Source organism: Astatotilapia calliptera, chromosome 23, assembly GCF_964374335.1.
Source record: "Astatotilapia calliptera chromosome 23, fAstCal68.1, whole genome shotgun sequence".
NCBI classification, from domain to species: Eukaryota; Metazoa; Chordata; class Actinopteri; order Cichliformes; family Cichlidae; genus Astatotilapia; species Astatotilapia calliptera.
This window is the reverse complement of record NC_137443.1, coordinates 527,558-548,754: the sequence shown is the minus strand read 5'-3', so window position 1 is coordinate 548,754 and position 21,197 is coordinate 527,558. Positions and strand designations below refer to the sequence as shown.

At 42.4% G+C, this 21,197-nt stretch overlaps 2 protein-coding genes across 2 annotated transcripts; both read left to right on the top strand.

Moving 5' to 3' along the window:
* The first annotated feature begins 730 nt into the window (after positions 1–730).
* LOC113015825 (uncharacterized) lies at positions 731–4,300 on the top strand. Its single transcript, XM_080297272.1, has 2 exons — positions 731–878; positions 1,326–4,300. The coding sequence occupies exons 1-2, from the start codon at positions 860–862 to the stop codon at positions 3,272–3,274; spliced, it is 1,968 nt and encodes a 655-aa protein (XP_080153398.1). The 5' UTR covers positions 731–859; the 3' UTR covers positions 3,275–4,300.
* Positions 4,301–9,506: 5,206 nt separating this feature from the next.
* lrrc15 (leucine rich repeat containing 15) lies at positions 9,507–14,449 on the top strand. Its single transcript, XM_080297273.1, has 2 exons — positions 9,507–9,770; positions 11,846–14,449. Exon 2 carries the CDS (start codon positions 11,853–11,855, stop codon positions 13,551–13,553), a length of 1,701 nt encoding a protein of 566 aa, XP_080153399.1. The 5' UTR covers positions 9,507–9,770; positions 11,846–11,852; the 3' UTR covers positions 13,554–14,449.
* Positions 14,450–21,197: the final 6,748 nt, after the last annotated feature.

The window sequence follows — 21,197 nt, the reverse complement described above, 5'->3', positions numbered from 1 at the left end:
CTTTGATGTACCTCCGGTCTTTAAATGTGCTATATAAATAAAGTATTGATTGATTGACTGCCAGAACAAAACATCTGTCCCAAGGTAAAGTCTCTCATTGCACAATTTTCCCTCTCTGTGATTTTGACTGTTAACCTCACACTTTACAGAAATGTTGTACAGAAGGACAGAGTCTATGAGCTCAAACCTGAAAATGCTTGTACTTGAGATGTTCAGCACTTTTTTGAAAGCACTTTATAAATAAAGTTATTATTATTATTATTATTAAAACACAATTAGAGTTCACCCACTAATCTACCAATGTGAACACAAGTATGCTTTACTCGCTTTTATTAGTTTAGTAACAATACAGTACATGCACAAAACGGCCAAACTTTCCTGCTGCAGATATGGCCGTTATCTGTTTCTGTCCAGCCCATGAGCTGCATACACAGGAAATGAAACAGCACCCTCTGTGTCAGTCAACATTTGTGATGGCAGGTTTCAAACATAGAAAACATGAATTTACAAATAGCCAACCAAATGTTGCACATTGGGAAAGTCAAACTGAACAAAGTGCATGAAATGCTCTGAAGACTAAGATGACATCAGTTTTACATTAATTTGTAGCATTAAAGTATCCAGAAAAGTGAGTCCAACTTTTAAATAAATCAAAAGTCATAATGCTGACGTTTTCTTGCTAGCCTGAACTCTAGAATTAATCTCAAGGCCTGAGCAGCATGAAGGATGAGATAATGTCTCTGGGGCAGACGTCTTGGTGAAGCAGGGGCTGGATAGCGTGACAGACAGAGAGTGCGCATCTTCTAAACACAGCAGTAGAGAGAGGAGCAGCAGGCAGCACGGGAGCAAACAATCCGTGATGGATCTTTACTTCAGAGGTTAGTCAAATGCTTATGTTGGTTTTCCGCCCCACGTTCAATGCTTTTGAAATGTATCTATGAAATAACATAATTTAATTTTTAAAAAATATTTTCATTATGATTGCTATTATTACTGTGTTACTACATCATTAACTCCGTTTAAGCCTTTAATGCCTCATATTTGATACATGAAAGCTTTTGAGACTTCAGTCATCAGTTTTTTCTCCCTGAAAAACCCAAGTGCACAATTTATTTTAAGCAATAAATTGCAAAAATATATATGAAAATAAACATTTAATTGAAATATCAGAAGGTTCAATAAATGCTCCATGTTCAAAACGCTATAATGGCTCAGACTTCAGGAGGTGAAGTTTTCTTTTATACAGATAAAATGACTAAAATGAGTTATTAAAATCGAAATAAAGAAAAATGTGGACTCTCATTGGCTTTATTTTTACTTCCCAGGCACCACGTGGATGATGCCCTTGCTCTTTATGATTCCAGACTTTACCCACAGCAGTTCTTGCCCCAGCAGTTGCCGATGCAACCCTCAAGGCGCTGCCATGTGTACTGGCTCCACCATCACTGATATACCGCCTCTGCCTCTCCACACATACCTGCTGCAGCTCAGTGTTACAAACATGAATGTCCTAAATGAGCGAAGTTTAGCAAATCTGGACCTCCTGCTGCGTTTCAGTCTCATAAAGAGTCATCTACACACCGTCCATCCTCAGGCTTTCCTCATAGCTCCCCAGCTCAAGTCTGTCAAGCTGTCATCTAACGATCTGTCGACCCTTCCTCCTCGAGTGTTCAGTCCACTTGCTGCTCTTGAGCAGCTGCATCTAGATGGGAACCAGTTTGAGAACATTCATCCAGACATGTTTGAAGGACTGGGTGGGTTGCAGGATCTGGACCTAAGCCGCAACAAACTCAGGAGTCTTGATCCAGACCTATTTGAAGGACTGACCAACCTCACCTTTCTGAATCTTGGAAGGAACTTCATAAAGAAGCTTCCTCCTACCATCTTTCACTCCTTGACTAAACTTCAGCAGCTTATACTCTATTACAATGAACTAGAATTTCTAGAAGCTGGCATCTTTGACAAACTCATCAACCTCGTGGAGCTAAAACTCCATCAAAACCAGATTGCCAGCCTTCCACCTAAAGTCTTCTGGCCTCTGGGGAACCTGAAAAACCTGACCTTATCCTCCAACCAACTTCAGGCCATCCCAGAAAAGAGCTTCTACCACATGCCAAAGTTGGTCAAACTCACCATTTACAAGAATCCACTATTATCTCTACCAGATGAGCTGATGGGTCACATGCCCGACATGACAGAGTTCTATCTATATGCCACCAACCTCATCACGGTTCCTGGAAATTTGTTCGCTAACATGTCTGGGCTGCTTATGCTGAACTTCCATTTAAATGACAATCTGAGGGACCTTCCACCAGATGTTTTCTGCTGTCTTCCAAACCTTCAGAAGCTCTCGCTAAAATCCAACAACCTCCATTATCTTCATCCCCAGCTATTCTCCAAACTAACCACCCTGAAGAAACTTCACCTCAATGACAATAAGTTGTATGGCCTACCAGAAGATATCTTTAAGGGTCTTGGAGAGATTCTTGAAATTTTATTGAACAATAACAACCTTAGCAGTCTTCCAGGAGATATTTTCGTGTCTCTTCCAGCTTTGATGAATCTGACTCTGAGTGGAAACCCCTGGGATTGTAATTGTGCTATCAGAGGCATTGCAAGATGGATGAGACACAATGAGCATGTGCTTTGGGACAGAGATGACGTGATGTGTCACACTCCAATCTACCAGCTGCTGCGTACCGTTGGCTCGCTGCATGATGAAGAGTTCAGCTTTTGCAGTGCTACAACAGCCAAGAGTTTTCCTCTACAAGATTTGAACCGGTCACCAACACAACCACTCCACATGTTGTCAACCTCTGGACAAACATCAGCTTTAACTTCCATAACCACACCCCCCACAACGGCTACTCGATCCAAGGAAGCGGCGATCCAAACCACTCAAGGAGCTACCCAAAAAGTCCCTGACAAAATAACCACTCAGACTGTAAAAGCAACCACATCAGATGATACAACACTCTCAGCATCACTTTCCACTGAACTTATTGGTAAATTTGCTCAGAACATGTCACCTCCTTTTTATGGCATATTGGTGATAGAACCGGGGCCTGAGTTTGTCCACCATAACCATCAGAAAGGCTGGGTGTATGTGTGGTTTCTGCCCTCAAACACGGCTTTGGCTGGGTTCCTCATGTTCTCTCACATCCTTCTTCTAGCTACAGGGTTGTCGCTTATTCTTGCTACCATGTATGGCATGTATCGCCTCCACAAGGCCACGTATAAGCTAAAGGCTGAGTGTGCTCGTCATGAGGCGTAGCGCTGGCTTATCGGGCTGGTGCACAACTAGATAAACGATCCTCTTCTAGCGGCTGACAATTACTGTGTTTGTTTTCTCTGAACACATTTCCTCAGGAAAATCAGACTTTGAAATATGATGGAATTGAACCCTGTGGGGTTTTTCAGAAAAAAGCACATTCAGATGGTATTGTGTTTAATTTTATATCACAGCTAAACTAATATCTGTCAATAGTCAGCATACAGAGCAAATATTTGAATGTTCATCAATCAAATGGGAAGATTTTAGGTCTATTTTGAAACTGGGTAGCTATGCAGACTGCTAAAGTCCTGCCTGTTCATGTCCAAATTATTCAAATTAAAAGTCCCCAACACTGGTAAAAAGATTCATGCTATGATGCACATATTCAAACTCTTTAAAAAATATTGTGGTGTAATTATGATAATAATGATAAAATGAGAGGATTGTATAATGCCTTATATACATATATCATTGTTTATTCTATAGTCATACAGTTTCTGTTAAAGCCGGAGAGAGCCACTGAAGAATCCACCTGTTGTTGACCACTGTTTGTTTTTCAAGCATATAAAGTGAAAACCTGGTTTCTTCCACTGGTCTTTTGCTTTCACCATGTCTCGAGTCATACACACTGATGCCTGCTGTATTTATAAATGTACGTTTTATCTACTATGCCAAGACTGCAGTGCTTCAGCAGCTTATAGATAACACACGTCAGTGTTAAAGCTGCAGGTGATTTGTTTCCCTCCAGTGGTGGATACTTGAAACTGCAAGACGAAAGCGCACGACTGGACAGTGTCTACTTTTATATTTGTGCTATTTACAGATGTTTATTTCAAAATGTTAAAGCTGTGTGTGTTGTGAGCTACACTTTATATACCCAGTGCCTGTTGTGTATTTCTCTTTGTAAGGCATTCATGTAATGGCCTTTTTTAAAAGCTGGGTTAGGGTTAGCTGTGATGCTGTCATCATTTGTATTTTATGCCATGAAAATGAATGATTAAAGTGGTTTTTTTTTAATATCTTAAACCTGTCCACTTCTGTGATCAAACTGCTAAATATTTGACCGATTGAGCAGATCGTGGTCAAGATTTTGGAGTATCTTGTTTAATCCCACAGCACCTGTTATTCGAACAGCTGCTGTAAACAACCATTATTCCTTATCTGGATTTGACTTCCTTTTCAGGAATGTTACAGAAATGTGCTTTCCCAGAAGGAATTACACATCTTCACAGGAAGATTATGCCCTAATCTTTGTAACAACGTTCAAAACAGGAAACACATCTATCCATGATGTCACGAGGTCAGTATGTTTAGCTTTTGAGATGACGAATCCATTTATGAAATGACGCCCCTGTAATTTCACAAGCCTCTGCCATAACCTCAAAAATGTGAACGTACATCCAGCCCAGTTCCCTTTTTAATAACTGTGCAACATGTTTCATTACAAAGCCGCTCTTTAATTCTACCGAAGTTTTGACACAAATGTTTTTCATGAGAAAGGAAATAACTAAAGGTGAAGTTCGTACATTTAAAGTTTCATTTGTGAGCAGCTTGTCCTCACAGTTGGACATTACACATTGTTCTGTAGAGACTAAACAAGGGGCCATATTTGCCTGAGTCACAATAATTTTTCAAGTCTTTTAAACCCTAAAAATGACGGCAGATGCCACAAATTCCACGAGAGGTGATTGGACGCTAAACCAAGCAGCAAACAAAAGAGGATGAATTGGTGAGCAGTGCCCAAGTTCATTGCTATGACAACAGGTGATTAGGACTTTCCAGCAGGCTGAGCTCACACAACAGTGGGCACATACACAGGGTCAGCGTGGGGAGAGGAAAACTGCAGGGGCACAAGAAATATTGGACCAATGTGGAAAACAAGACTTTAGGAAGAGAAACAAAAACCTGTTGATTCATAGCTCTGGGAGGAATCTTTCATTTGTCTATGTTAACCTTCTAACTTTGACCGTAATGCCAGCTGGGAGGGATTTCCCAAAACATGAGCAAATGTGGAATTCCCAGAGTCTTGGCTGCAGGGTGTAATTTTAATGCTCTTGATTAAGCTGATGGACATTATGGACAATGCTGGGCATCCTCTGCACACGGCCATAAACAACCAGAAGAGTCTGTTCAGTGACAGGTTGCTTCTCCCCAAGACAAGAACTAACAGACTTAAAAACTCCTTTGTCCCACACGCCATCAGACTGTTTAACTCCTCTCTGGAGGGGAGAGGGAGGGGAGACAGGAGGACAAAGGAGGGGGGACAACTAAGCTGTAGTGCCTCTGCACCTCACTGTACAATACCTTGTGCAATACTTTTTGTAAATAGTCAACAGTGCAATAGACTCAATACTTGAAATGTGCAATTCACTTGTATTTTTATTTTTTATTCCTATTTATTCTATTTATCCCCTTTGTATATTTTATTTATATTTGTCTCTGTATTTATATATGTGTGTGTGTGTGTGTGTGTGTGTGTGTGTGTATATATATATATAACAGTTCTGTAACTGTAACTTTGGTCGTTGCTGTGCTTTTTTTGGAAGTCGAATTTCCCAGAGGAACCCACCCGAGGGATTAATAAAGTTCTATCTTATCTTATCTTATCTTAAGCCCAATAATAAGCTGTTTATTTAAAAAATAGGAATCTGGAGAACTGGTGCCAGAGGAACAACCTCCTTCTAAACGTCAGTAAGACAAAGGAGCTGATAGTGGACTTCAGCACTAAGCAGGAGAGGAACTACCAGACCCCCGTCATCAACGAGTGCCCAGTGGAGAGAGTGGACAGCTTCAAATACCTCGGAGTTCACATCACGCAGGACCTGTCATGGTCCTGTCACATCAACACCGTGGTGAAAAAGGCCCGACAGCGTCTCTACCACCTCAGACGCTTGAGAGACTTCCAACTGCCCTCCAAGGTGCTCAGGAACTTTTACTCGTGCGCCATAGAGAGCATCCTGACGGGAAACATCTTAACCTGGTTCGGGAACAGCACCATGCAGGACAGACGAGCTCTACAGAGGGTTGTGCGGTCAGCTGAGCGCACCATCCGCTCCGAGCTCCCTGACCTGCACTCAATCTACAGCAGGCGGTGCTGGACCAAGGCCAGGAAGATGGTGAAGGACCTCAGCCATCCCAACAACAGACTGTTCTCTCTGTTGAGGTCAGGAAAGCGATTCCGCTCCCTGAAGACCAACACAGAGAGACTGAGGAGGAGCTTCTTCCCGCAGGCGATACGGTCTCTCAATCACACCACCACACAGTACTGACCCACACATATGGTTCTTACACACACACTGGACTTTCTGGACTTTGGTTTTGCACAACACTGGTCACTATATTCTTCATTTCCAGTTAATACTTGTACAGCTGCTGTTATTGTGTATATATTTATATTTCTTCATACATTCTTATATAGTTCTATATTGTGTATTTTGTTGTACAGTTATTTTATTTTCAACTTTAATTTATATATTTTATCTTATTCTTCCCAGTTAAATTTACCCTTCATTCTAATTTGTGTTGTACAGTTATTTCATTTTTAACCTTAATTTATATTTTATTCCTTCCTAGTTAAATTTACCCTTTTTAATTTTTCATATTTATTTCCTATCTTATTCATAGCCTTTTCCTTTTTTGTTTTCTTTAGGTCACGAGCAGTTGTCCAAGCATTTCACTACATATCGTACTGTGTATGACTGTGTACGTGACAAATAAAATTTGAAAAAAACAGGCTGTAAGTTGAGTCATACTGAATGTACATATCCTAATATTCCTTTCTAAATCCTCCGTAAAGAACATGCACTCGTTACATCACAAAGAAGAGCAGCTATAACTGTAACCCTGCTCAATCCGGCTTCTTTTTTATATATTATGTGTTCACTGAAGTTCACTGAAATAATAAGGTGAACATTTGATCAGTCTGTAAATCTGTGAAAGGATTTCAAAGCTTGGTATCTTCACATGGCTCTGTAACTCACAGCTAAGTGTTTTCAGTTGTCACAGATTGCATGTTCTGGTCAGTTGATTTTATGACTGAGAACTTCAGCACTCACAGTTACATGTGTAAGTTTGTAATAGTGCATTTAAAGCATTTCTTTAAATGCTCTCACCCCAACCAGTCACAGCAGATGGCTCCACCCCTGCCGGAGGTTTCTTCCTGTTAAAAGGGAGTTTTTCCTTCCCACTGTCACCACAGCGCTTGCTCATAGGCAGTCGTATGATTGTTGGGTTTTTCTCTGTATGTATTATTGTAGGATTTCCTTACAAAATAAAGCACCTTGAGGCGATTTGAGGCTGTATAAATAACTTGAATTGAATTGAATGCTGAGGAAAGGCAAGTGCTGAAGCTTTTCTAACTGCTCCGTAACATTAAATACTGTATACCAGTCCTCACTCATAAGTTGACATTTCTATGGTTCAGCACCATTAAGCTGGTTTGTCTGGATTGAAGCTGAGCGCGCTGGTTTTCCTGTTTGTTCTCACAGGCTCTCATGGGGGAAGGAATTCACTGTTTCTCCACAAACTGGTGTGCAGGTACGTGTCCCCAGCTTTCACAGGCTTGAATCCAGATAAGTGTTTCTTTGTGGACACGAGTGGATCAGGCAGCTTTGTCCACAGGTAAGACAGGCAGGTGCAAAAACACGGTGAGTGGGTAATCTTACTCAGGAACAAGAAAACATGCTTCACCTATCAGGAGAGTCCAGTCTCACTACAACATGACAATTTTAGTTCAACAATCCAGTGAGGAATAGAGAGGAGAAACGAGGTGAGTGTAAGTGGAATCAGACATGCCACTGGCTACTAGGCAGCCACGCCCATACCTGTGAAGAGCACCTAATACTAATACTAGTACTAATCAAATGTCAATAATAAACATATGCCATGCGTTTCCAGCAGGAAATTCTTTTTATCCTGAACTCTTTTACTGAAAACTGTAGAATTAACAGGATAATAAACTCGGACCATTTTGCATTTAATCATTAGTTATTGGTTATTAAACTCTGGGTTTAAGCCTGTCTGTCCCAGAGGTTTCTTCCTGTCAATCTTCCTCTTTTTCTTTGCAAGTACTTTCTCGCAGAGTTGCATCTATTTGATGGGATTTTTCTATTATTGCAGGGTCTTTACCTTACAATAGAAAGCACCTTGAACAGAAGAACAGAAAATGCTATCTTGTCATGCAGTCTTTTGGGATACTAATTTAGAAGCTATTGTACACAGAATGTGGGATAGATTTGCTTTATAGTAAAATATGCAAAACTAAAAACATACAATAGCTCTCATGTCGGAGGCATGTAAATCAAATCAGTTATAAAACACAATTATTTATGTTTCAATATTGCAATAAAAGTGTTTAGGACAGTTTTGTGCACTGCAGCAACATCTGCCTTTAGATGAGCTCCACCCTCATTATCTGTTTCCAGTAGTTTCCTGTGTGATAGAGTTTAAAAGCTAAAAGCTGCATATCACTGGCAGATCAGAGCCATCTTTTTCACCTAAAAACCAGAAAACAAGACAAATTTAGCACTAAAGCTTAATCACATAATAATTCCCTTTACTGTTTGTGATATCAAAGAAACCGTTCCACTCTGTTTTGTAATAGCGTGTTTGGCTCACATGAGAAATATGCACACAACACGAGCAAAAGCTGTAGAGGCAAGGAAAGCTTCGTTGCTTAATTCTATCCAGATGTACTAAATGCTAAAAGTTGTTCCTGAACTTACCCGCACAAGACTTTCATTATGATATGAAAATAATAAGAAAATGAATAGAAAATGTATCATTTTTGTTACAGCAGAGAGAGTGAACGCTCATTCAGTGTGTTTGTGGGTGGATTGTGTTACAGTCTGTCCCTAAAAGTGGATTTGGGAAACCAAACCCATCCATTTACAAGCATACCATGAATGTTACTCCAAAGATATGTGCAGACCATACTTTGCACACCCAAGCAGACACACAAACAACATTGCCACAAACTAAAAACACAAAACAATCTCCATTGTTCTGTCCAGAGTCACTTGTCACCCTTCCTGTAACCTCTAGCACACATATACATCTTTCCTTGTCCATTAAATAAAGAAGCTTGAGGCATTAAAAAAAGTGTCTTTGCTAAGATGAAACAGAGACCAAATACCCACATAAACACAAAATCAGTTCAGTCCCAGGCTGGTACCAGAGGGTGGGGCTTCTGCTGGTCTGATCCCCCTCCACCACATTTAGAAAAAAAGGGTGAGTGTGTGTGAGACACCGAGGGGGCCGGGGGACGGCCAGGAAGCTCAGAAACAGGATCTACACATTTCTTGTGTGAGACAGAGAGAAAAAAAGCTGACTTATAAAATTTGACTGATGACGAAGAGCAGGAAAATGTGATGGTGTGAAAGTTCAGGCAGTGCTGGAAACTTTCAGAGGATTAGTAAAACTGAGGAGGAAGGGAGGACGCACATAAAAGAACTCCACACCGACTCACTGTCTCTGTTCAGGGATCGCAGCACGAGAGGTAAGCTCAGCAAAACAGCACGCTGGCCTACTTTGTTCCTTTATTTGACTTTTTCTTTTTTTAAAACTTTTATTTACTTAAGACTTAAGATGTGTCCAGTATATTTCTGAGGTAAATGTAACAGGAAACAAACAAGATAAAGAAGTCGGTGACAGTAATGTGGAATAAGATATAATGTTAGTTTTTCTTCTTGTTATTTTTTAAATATTAAATTTATAATACGTTGTATAGTCATGTGTTTTCATGTGTAAAACAATTAGCTTTTTAATATGTCATTATTATAAGAGTTACGTTTTGAATTACATGACAAAGTGTATTTTTTATGTCATGTCAGCTACAGTGTTCATCAAAACATGCTAAATAAAACATGCATGGCCTTCTGCAGCTCTGCTCCTACGCTCTTTTCACAGAACATAATGTTCTGAGCCTTTAATTATCGAAGGGAGAAAAACATCTAAGGAATTACTGGTGAACTGGAAATGGTTTAACCATTATATTACAACACAGATCATTTCAGGCTGTCCCAGTGACGAAATGACAGTGGGTTTGGGTTGGACTGAGAGGATAAAGTCTGCCAGAGATGACACATAGTTTAGGTGTTAATTTACCTTTTCTTCTCCCTCCTGCTGGCTCCTCCGCTTTTTAATACGGCGAAAATGATCCCATATAACAAAAGGAAGGGTATTCCACGGATACCTAAATTTTATTTTTCAGTAGTTCGGTAATTAGAAACCCGTCTATGACTAAAGTCTGAACTCTGACCGGCCACATTCACAGCAGGAAAGAAAAAGGAAATAATCATGAAACTGTTCGGTGTCTCTTATAGGAAAGTTAAAAGAAATAAGAATTATGAGGAATTAAATGAGGTATTATGTTAGTATGGCTAGAAATCATGTAAACGTTATAAAATTGTAATAGCAGTGGAAACAATGACTTCACCCTCACAGCAGGAATCTAGTACCACCTCTCCAACCTTTTAATGAAAACAGAAAAAATGTGTTAAAATGTGAGCAGCTGGGACGGACCAGCATGGATTTTATGACCTCCTGCTTTTGATGAAAAAAAAAGAAAAGAAGGAAGTTAAGAAATCTGATGCCTTTGAGTTCGTTTGAAGGATATTTTATTTTGTCTTTACAAAGTTCCTTCCTGAAAGACACTCTTGTTGCAAACTAATACATCTCATCTACTGAGAAGCAACTCAGGCTTGCCAGCCCTCAGTTGCAGGACTGTGAATTTGGTGAATTTGTGTGGAGAAGCAGGTCATGATGCTGGCAAGGTTTTGTTCCAGGAGCCGTCTGTGCCTCTACAAACAGTGAGAACGGCTCAGCTTCCAAACTTGTGCAGGCAGTCTGGCATGCTGAGAAGCAGACAAAACACTGAATTTCATTTGCTAACAAATATTCAGTGTTCACTTTCAAAAAATTTTGCAAAACAAATTATTCAGGCATGAGTGGTTCAAAATTACTGCTTAACACAAATGCTGCATACACGGTTTTGCTGCCAGAGGCCTGCCAAGCATTTAGCAGTCAGTTCTGTTGGTGGGCAGTGCTCCTAGCTACGGGCAACATTGGATTAATTTATGCAAATGTCGGCTTCCTGGACGAAACACAAACTCAGAGGCTACACCATGAAGACACTGTTACTAATTAGAGCTGCATTCAGTAGAACTTTCCTATCATTGTGATGGTTCTGGGAGCAGAGAATCCCAATCTGACATGGAGAGGAGATAAATAAATCCTTTTCTTTACTGCCCTGTAAGCAAAAAGGTTTTGCAATAATAAATCAAATTTCAGAGTAGGTCCAGTGGCGTTAACACACCAGAAATGCAACAATGTCCATTTTCCCTCATGAATATCCAAAGTGGAGCAGTTCAGTTACTTTCGTAAGCAAAAATAACAGCGTTTGTTTAATGAGCGCTTGCTGGCCTTCCACATAAAGCAAAATCCCCACAGGTTGTACACAATCTTAATGTATCCAGACTTCTTTTTCTTAAATATGGCAACAAACATGGCTCACACTGATTTGTTTAGTGACTTTGGCATGTAACCAATCAACATATGTTTCTTCTATTTTAGGGCAATAATGGAGCTGCCAACGACACTTCCTGTACTCCTACTTCTCATGGCCCTCAGTGTTGTCTGGGCGTGTCCGGATGGATGCCAATGTAGAGGAAGCACAGTCCAATGCGTTGGCCTGTCAAACTTCCCCATGCCGCTGCCGTCATCTGCCACCAAACTCTATTTTTCAAAATGCAGTTTTAACTCTCTGGAGCCAGAACACATGACGAATTCGTTGGATTTGTTGCTAATTAAAGAATCTCTTTTGAGGGAAGTGCGCCCTGGCACGTTTAATTCAACACCACATATCGGGTCCTTAACATTAACTGGTACCCAACTGCAGGATCTGCCAGAAGCCTTGTTGAAAAATCTGCAGAAACTTGAGGCTTTGACACTAAGCATCAACAACCTCTTAGTACTTCGGCCTCAGTGGTTTTCCCTGTTGACCGAGCTTAGAAGACTTGACCTTAGTAGGAATCTTTTCACTGCAGTACCTGTGGAAACTTTTCATCCACTGAAACAGTTGAGCTACCTTTCCCTTTCTGGTAACAAAGTCAGCCAGCTATCTAGAGAAACCTTTAAGGGTCTTTCTCAGATCATAACTTTACGCCTTAATAGAAACATGCTACAGGAGCTTCAAGTTGGTACTTTGGATGACCTTGTAAACCTGGGAGAGCTGTCACTACAAGACAACCAAATCACTCACCTCCACCGTGACCTGTTCTCCAAGACTCCAAAACTCCAGAAGCTGTTTCTCTCCAACAACAAGATCACATCTCTCCCAGAAGGGATCTTCCTAAACGTGCCAAATCTTTCCCAGATCTCCCTGTATGAAAACCAGCTGGAGACTCTGGGGCCAAGGGTGTTTGGGCCCACGGCCCTTAAGGAGCTGTGGCTGTATGACAACAAGCTGAGTCGTGTGGAAAATGACACGTTCAGGAACCTGACTCAGTTACGCCTCCTGGTCCTCAGTCGTAACCGGATTAGTTATGTATCCACCAGTGCATTTAGAGGATTGGAACAGCTGGGAGAGGTATCCCTGCACACCAATCTGATCACGACCCTGCAAGCTGGGACTTTCCAGGTGCTACCAAGACTGGTCAACATTTCTCTGGAAAACAACTTCATCAAATCCCTCCCACGTGGTTTCCTCCAGGGTCTGACCCACCTGGGACAGATAGACCTGCGAAACAATTCCCTCCCTAACCTACCACAGGAGAGTTTAGATGCCCTTACTGCATCAGAGGAAGTACTCCTCCAGCAAAATCCCTGGAGGTGTGACAAGGATATTCTGCCACTTAGGGACTGGTTGAAGCAGCACCCATCAAAGACCAACCAAAGCCTTGTGGTCTGTGACGCTCCTTCCAGTCTGAATGGCGAGATGATTGCTTTGCTGGCAGATGAGAACTTGGTATCTCTCAGCTCTACTCAGGAGCCCGTGCTGACCTCAACAGAGAAGAGGAGGAGGCCACATACACCTCCAGCCAAAAGAAGCACTCCCTCACCAGCTGTCAAGACGACCCCCACCTCAGAGTATGAAAAGGTAACCAGGAGTGGACAAGGGAATACTGGAAGCATTTCTCGTGATATTTCAATCACCCTAATTGTCATCGCAGTAGTGTGCACTGTCATCATCAGCACTGTAATTATCAGCTGTATTTGCTGGAGGAGAAATAAGAGTGGCACGGGGAATATAGGCCGCAGGAGTACGAACTCTGTGCTGTAGACTGCAATTCAAACAAAGCACACGAAGAACTTTTAGAGGGCGACTTTGGAGAGTTGGTAATTGAGCCTGAAAGGCACCAGAGAGTTCATTACCTTTCAGTTTTATTCATCAGATTTACCCCTCAGTGTGTCTTCCTGACTGTGCATCTTTGAGGAAAGAGATGCCATCTTAAATACTAACTGTAACAACAAATGCCTTAACAACTTTTGGCCAACCTGGACATATTTGTGAATGTAAACTGAAACATGCTTCGCCTGTTGAGTTAACCACCCAACGACTGTTTTTCATTAACAATTGTTGCAGCTTGACGGCTGATTTTGTGCTAACAACCCAACATTTAGCAAATAGTTGAACTTCTTTGCAAAAGCGTTACAATATACATACAAAAGATGTAATATGGAGTTCACTAGGGGCAGGGCTAGCTCAGTAGGTAGAGTGGTGGCCCCATGATCGGAAGGTCGGGGGTTCGATTCCCCTGAACAGCTACCCTGAGGTACCCCTGAGCAAGGTACCGTCCCTACACACTGCTCCCCGGGTGCCCAGTGGCTGCCCACTGCTTCACTGAGTGAATGGGTTAAATGCAGAGAGGGATTTTCCCCACGGGGACCAATAAAGTACACTTTCTTCTTCTTCTTCTACTATACTATACATCACGCTTCAATAGCCTGAATAAATGCAACACTTCTAGTGAGAGCATGTGCACGCTCTCTTATTGTCTCTTATTTACTGAGCTTCACCATTCATACTAGGTTTGACAAGTCTGACATTATTTATATAAATATATACATTGTTTCATATTTGAATTCTTGTGAAAATGATTTTAAACACGTGAAAGTTTTCAGCATGACACTGACATAGTGGGTTGTACATTTAATAAAACGTAACAAAAACAACAACCCAGGAGTACTAATTTTTTTTCCATCCATCCATTCACTTCCGCTTATCCTTTTTCAGGGTCGTGGGGGGCGCTGGAGCCTATCCCAGCTGTCATAGGGCAAGAGGCGGGGTACACCCTGGACAGGTCGCCAGTCTGTCGCAGGGCCAACACACAGGGACAGACAACCATTCACACTCACTTTCACTCTCACATTCACACCTAGTGGCAATTGGGATTATCCGATTAACCTATCCCTACAAGCTGCATGTCTTTGGACGGTGGGAGGAAGCCGGAGTACCCGGAGGGAACCCACGCAAACACGGAGAGAACATGCAAACTCCACACAGAAAGACCCCGGCCTGATGCTGGAATTGAACTCAGGACCTTCTTGCTGTGCGGCAACAGTGCTAACCACCGTGCCACCGTGCCGCCCACTAATTTTTTTTAATTCATTTATTTTAATATGGTAAAATTAAAAGAAACAAGGCAAGCCTCACGCTTCAATCACATAAATCCATACATAATAGCCAAGTACAGAGTGTCAGCATGAGTACCATTGTCAAGGTCCGGCTGTGTGGGAGGCAGGATGTGGACCCAAACAGAGGACTTAGAAAACAATAAGTAAACTTAAAATCTAACTGTAATGCTGACTATCCACAGAAATAACAAAAGAGCAAAAACTTCTCCAGGGCAAGAACTGGAAATCAGAGTACAGGTATATAAGGACAACACGTGTCAGAATCAGAATCAGAATACTTTATTGATCCCTGGGGGAAATTATTTTTGTTACAGTGCTCCATTATAAGCCAACATTAAGACAAGACAGACAATACACTAACTAAGAATAGTACAATATATACATATATATATACATACATACATACATACATACATAAGTCACTCATAAATAAATAGCTGAACAAGAAACATGTGTAGTTATAGCAGCAAACAGCAAACAAACAGCGTGTCAGGGAGACACGCTGCTATGAGGGAAGACACAGCAAAGAACAGAGGGAGACTCAGACGATAAAAACCAACCAGGTAATGTAAGAGATGGAAAACAAATTAAACTAAGAAGTCCAAAACACAATACCCTGGGTTAAACACCCAGTTACATCTACTATCCTCTTGGTAAAATCCATTCTACATCCACAGTACCTTCCATTACACTGCCATCTAATGGAAAACAGTCACGATAAAGTCTGAAATACTTTAGCTGGAATCCAAAAGTTCCACCTGAAGCTTGCCTATGATTACAAACTGGAAGCAACAAATTCATCAAAAATGATGTTGTGCATTTTTTCGTGCTGTTCCAGTGAGGAAGTAAAAAACCAAAATAACAAACACGTGCGTTTTAACTGGCCTGAAATATTGTGTTAAGCATGTGTTAAACATTAATCACACAGCTATGTATGACGTTAAAGAAAAACTCCACAATCTTGAATGCACTCTGTAGACGTGTGCAGTAACTAAAAAACTGATGCCTTGCTCTTATCTCGGGCTGCAGAAGTGTGCTGCGCCACGCCTCAGATGCAACAGACTTACAGCCTGTTGGAGCCTCAGTAATAATTACCTAACTCGCATGTGTCTCGTTTTTGCTGGAGCTTCATCCTCCAAAAGAAATAACCTGGTAGGTACCCTTTTCTTTGATATTTGACTAGGTTTAAAAAAAAAAGATTTTCCAGAGAAATTGCAGGTCTGAATTTGATGCATCAAAAACAAATCATGCTAAATTACAAACCAAAATGTAATTCTTGAAAATTTTGCATGAGGGTAAAAATATTTTTTTCTTTTTCTAGTGAATAAAAATGTCCAGAGGCGAGATCATCGTTTTCTTTCTACTTTTCATGCCTGACTTTTCACTGGCTGAAACCCAACCATGTGAAAAGGCGACTGACTGCCCCAAAGAGAACCAGGCAGTTTTTAGCTCAGCTACAGAAATCCCACGCTCTCTCAGACCCAAAGTGACAGAAGTCTTTTTTTTGGTTAGCCATATTACAACAATACCAAAAGGAGCCTTTGCTGAAAACCCACAGCTTGAAAAGGTGGAGTTCATAAACAGTAACATATCATCCATCGAGCTGGGAGCGTTCGAGGGACTGAAAAACCTGAAAAATATTGAGGTCTCTGGCAGCAAATTAACGTCACTCCCAGTAGGAGTCTTTAACGACCTCAGCAACATGGAGGAACTCGTACTCAAATCTAACAAGCTTCAAAGACTTGATAAAGGTTTGTTTGAAGGCCTTAAAAAACTAAGACACCTCCTGTTGAATTTGAATGAGATTAAGTTGATTGAAGATGAGACATTTGACGGTCTTGACAACCTTTTAATGCTCCATTTGGGTAAAAACAATCTCTCTGCTGTGTCAACTCACTGGTTCTCCAACCTAAACAAGCTGGAGGCATTCCGACTTTATGAGAATCAGCTGACCACCATTCCTGAAGACTTGTTTCAGAATTTACCAAACTTAAAGGAAATCAGCTTGCATGGAAACCAGATAGAAGAATTGCCTCCCAATCTGTTCCCTCATAAAAACAAACTGATTAAACTGTTGCTGGACAATAATCTTCTAACTACTTTTCCTGAGGGGTATTTTGTTGGCTTCCCTCAGCTTAAAACACTGACCCTGAAGAACAACAGGCTGAAAAGTTTGCCACCAGTGCTGTTTGGAGAAATGCCCAAATTGACCGAATTAAGCCTCCAGCAAAACAATCTCTCCAGTCTCCCTAAAGGAGTTTTTGGCCCTCTGAAGAAAATCAGGAAGCTGGACCTGTCGAAGAATAAATTCGTCACCTTGTCCCCTGAATACTTTGAAGGCCCAGAAAAGCTCACAGAACTGAATCTACAGAACAACATGATAGAGTCACTGGATAAAGATCTGTTTGAAAAGCTACAATCACTAGCCACTCTCAAGCTTGCTCACAACAACCTCCAGACGCTTCCTGGAGATATTTTTGACCCATTAGGAAAGCTCAGGAAGCTTGACCTCAGTAACAACCCGTGGCTCTGCGACTGTAACCTGAAAGCCTTCCACAGCTGGGTGACCAGAAATGCTGCAAAGCTCACGTCTCCTCCACTCTGTGAGTGTCCCGAAGATTTGAAAGGGACGAAAATGTCCTCATTAACACAGGATCAGCTGATTTGCCCAGCACTTCCACCCACGACTACCACAACAACTACACCCACAACTACACCCACGACAACACTTCCACCCACGACTACCACAACAACTACACCCACAACTACACCCACGACCACCCCAACCACAACTACACCCATGACAACAACTACACCCACGACCACCCCAACCACAACTACACCCACAACTACACCCACGACCACCCCAACCACAACTACACCCATGACAACAACTACACCCACGACAACACTTCCACCCACGACTACCACAACAACTACACCCACAACTACACCCACAACAACACTTCCACCCACGACCACCACAACAACTACACCCACAACTACACCCATGACAACAACTACACCCACGACAACACTTCCACCCACGACTACCACAACAACTACACCCACAACTACACCCACAACAACAACTACACCCACGACCACCCCAACCACAACTACACCCATGACAACAACTACACCCACGACCACCCCAACCACAACTACACCCACGACCACCACAACTACACCCACAACCACCCCAACCACAACTACACCCACAACCACCCCAACCACAACTACACCCATGACAACAACTACAGCCACGACCACCCCAACCACAACTACACCTACAACCACCCCAACCACAACCACACCCACAACCACCACTACATCCCTGACTACGACAACTACACCCACAACCACCCCAGTAACAACTGCACCCACGACTACCACAACAACTACAACCACCCCAACCACAACTGCAACCACAACCACTCCGACTACAATTGCAACCACCACTACTCTGACCACGACTGCACCCACAACAACATCTACACCCACAACCACCCCAACAACAAGTACAACCACAACTACTACAACAACTACATCTCCTCCACCCACTCCAGTGATCTTCTCCTGTCTGAACGTGACAACCTCAGAGCAGCAGCAAGCTTACTTTGTTCCTCAAGACAGCACAAAAGTTCAGCAGTGCAAAACTCATCTGAAGGTTTACATTGTTATTCTGGTGGTAGAGATTATCTGCACATTGGCTCTGGCTAAGTTCACCATTTCACTTTATCACCTACTCCAGCGCAGTGAGAGGTTGTACCACAAAGTGAAACTCACCCGCTTCTCCTACAAGAGGGAAGTCATCCTACGGCCTCTGCGAGAGGCAGAGACCCGAGGACTTTGAATTTTCTGAGGTGCTGCTAGAGATCAGAGTTTAATCATCCGAAAGATCACCAGGATGGCAAATAGGCCAGAAGCAATCATACAACTTATCACAACATCCTTAAAGCTGTAATAATTCATCTTAAATGATTTGTGAGCAGTGGAGCGATAAGATGAAGAAAGAATAAGAAGTAAGAATGATGCATACACATGCATTAGGTTTTGTATCCCTTGCTCAAATGTAATGTTTCTGGATGTTTTCTCTGTTTTTGCTTAAAAATATATGCAAAAGATATTAGTTTTTTGTTTTTTTATGTCAAATATAATAAAATGTACATAATTAAAAAAGACGTTTCTGAAACTAGTCATTACTGAGATTTCCTTTAACACATTCTTACAGCAAGGGGGTGGCAGAGATCCATAAGATCTCACTCACATTCACCAAAAACAAAAAACAAGAGGTGCTAAGAATAGGACCAGTTCTGCAAATTAGAGACACTGTAACAGGTAAGAGAAGTGCTCACTAACACAGATTTGGACAGATTTGTGAACAATATTTGAGAGTCATGGGTCTTTCAATTTTAAATCATGCTTTTTATTTGTTCTTGTTTCTAATGTCTCTGTAAAGCACTTTGAATCACCTTGTTGTTGAATTGTGCTATACAAATAAACTTGCCTTGCCTTGCCTTTGTGCATGTAGAAAATGTTTCAGATCTTTAAAAAATGGGAGCAAAAGTGTTGCGTTTATATTTTTGTTCAGTGTAGTTCACTGCCACACAAAAGCAAATTCTCCCAACATGTTGAAATTGGGCTTGGTCTTCCCACACTCTGCCACCATTGCTACAAGCGATGAAGTGCCTTGAGGCGACTTTTGTTGTGATTTGGCGCTATATAAATAAAATTGAATTGAATTGAATTGTAACCTCACTACTCAACAAAGTGATCCATGTGATCCCTGTACTGACTCCTTCCCACCTCTGACAAATCCCACAACTGCAGAATTGTCCAAGAATAATTTTTTTACAGATCACACCGCTGTGAGTGAAATCAGGAGTGTACAGGGTGAAGAGAAAAGGCGAGAGTACGGTCACCTGTGGTGCTCCTGTGCTGTGACTGACACACACACACACACACACACACACACACACACACACACACACACACACACACACACACACTGTAGTATATAAACGCTACATATTTTCAGTATACAAAAGCATGGTGTCTTATCAGGGCCCCCTGGTGGATCACAAACGTACTGCAGGTGGGCTGCAGTAATAACAGGAATTCAGTTTGTACATTTCTGTAATTTCAATCACATTAATATAAATGTATTAATTGATATAATAAGTGAATAATTCAAGGTGGTTAGTTTTGGATATTACAACTGACCTAAATTTATTAAAGTTTGAGTTGGGTTGCATTAGCAATTTATAGCCAACAGCCTAAGAGCTTTATGTTCTTTGCATGGTTCACAAGGAAATGCATCATTTTCTGTTGTATTTGATTACAGTGAAGGTTTAATGATGGGTGGGTCCAATTTTATTTCCTGTTTTTTTTTGTTTTTTTTGTTTTTTTTGTTTTTTTTCCGTGTATCGTGCCCACCCCCAAGATCCTATATGTATGTGTAATGAGAGTGTGAGTAACGTGAATGTCTAAGTTGTGGGATAAAATTGAGGCAGAGGCAGCCAGAAGGGGACAGAGGGGGGGGGGGGGGGGGTAGCCTCCTCTGCACCCTGGTGACATACCCCTACTCCAAGGTCCTGCATGTGTGGGTGGTTGTGGTGGAGCGGGAAGAGAGAGGCAGCTGGAGATGGGGAGGGAAGGAAGGGAGGGGCAAGGGACCCCTCCCTGGGGCCAGCTCCCCCGCTGACCCCAGTAGGCACCCCCATACTCCGCGACCTGCCAGGGAAAGGGGGCCCAGGCCCATCCAGACCGGGGCCCAGTGCAGCAGCGCCTCCCGGCCCCACAGAGCCCGGGACAGTCCACCCAACCCCACCACAGAGAAAACTGCACCCACCCCACCATCCACTCATCTTCCAGACTACATAAGACAATAAACACCCAGGCTGAGATCTTCCTCCACCTCTCCTGTATCTCCCCCTCCTGCAGAGAGAGTTCCTGAAGAGAGGAAAGCTCCTGCAAGATGTGACAAACTCCCCCACCAGTTGAAGAGCCCCCCAGGTGGCTCGATGCACCGGCGGCACCCTGCTCCAGGGCTGGGCCCCCATGCACCCACCCGCCCACAACCCCGGCAGCACACCAACCAGGACCCAAGCCCCCGAGGCCCGGCCCGGGCCCCAGCCCAGAGACGGAGCGCCCCAGAACCTCACGCCCATCCCGGACCCACCCAGGGGCAGACAGACTACCAGGTCAGTAACCCACGTCCGTCAGCACAGACCCTCCCCTAGCCCCGCTGCACGCAGCCGCGAGGAAACAGTCACCTGAGAGCCAA

Excerpts from the sequence above, each read along its gene's own strand:
- lrrc15 (XM_080297273.1), top strand. The coding sequence starts at position 11,853 with ATGGAGCTGCCAACGACACTTCCTGTACTCCTACTTCTCATGGCCCTC.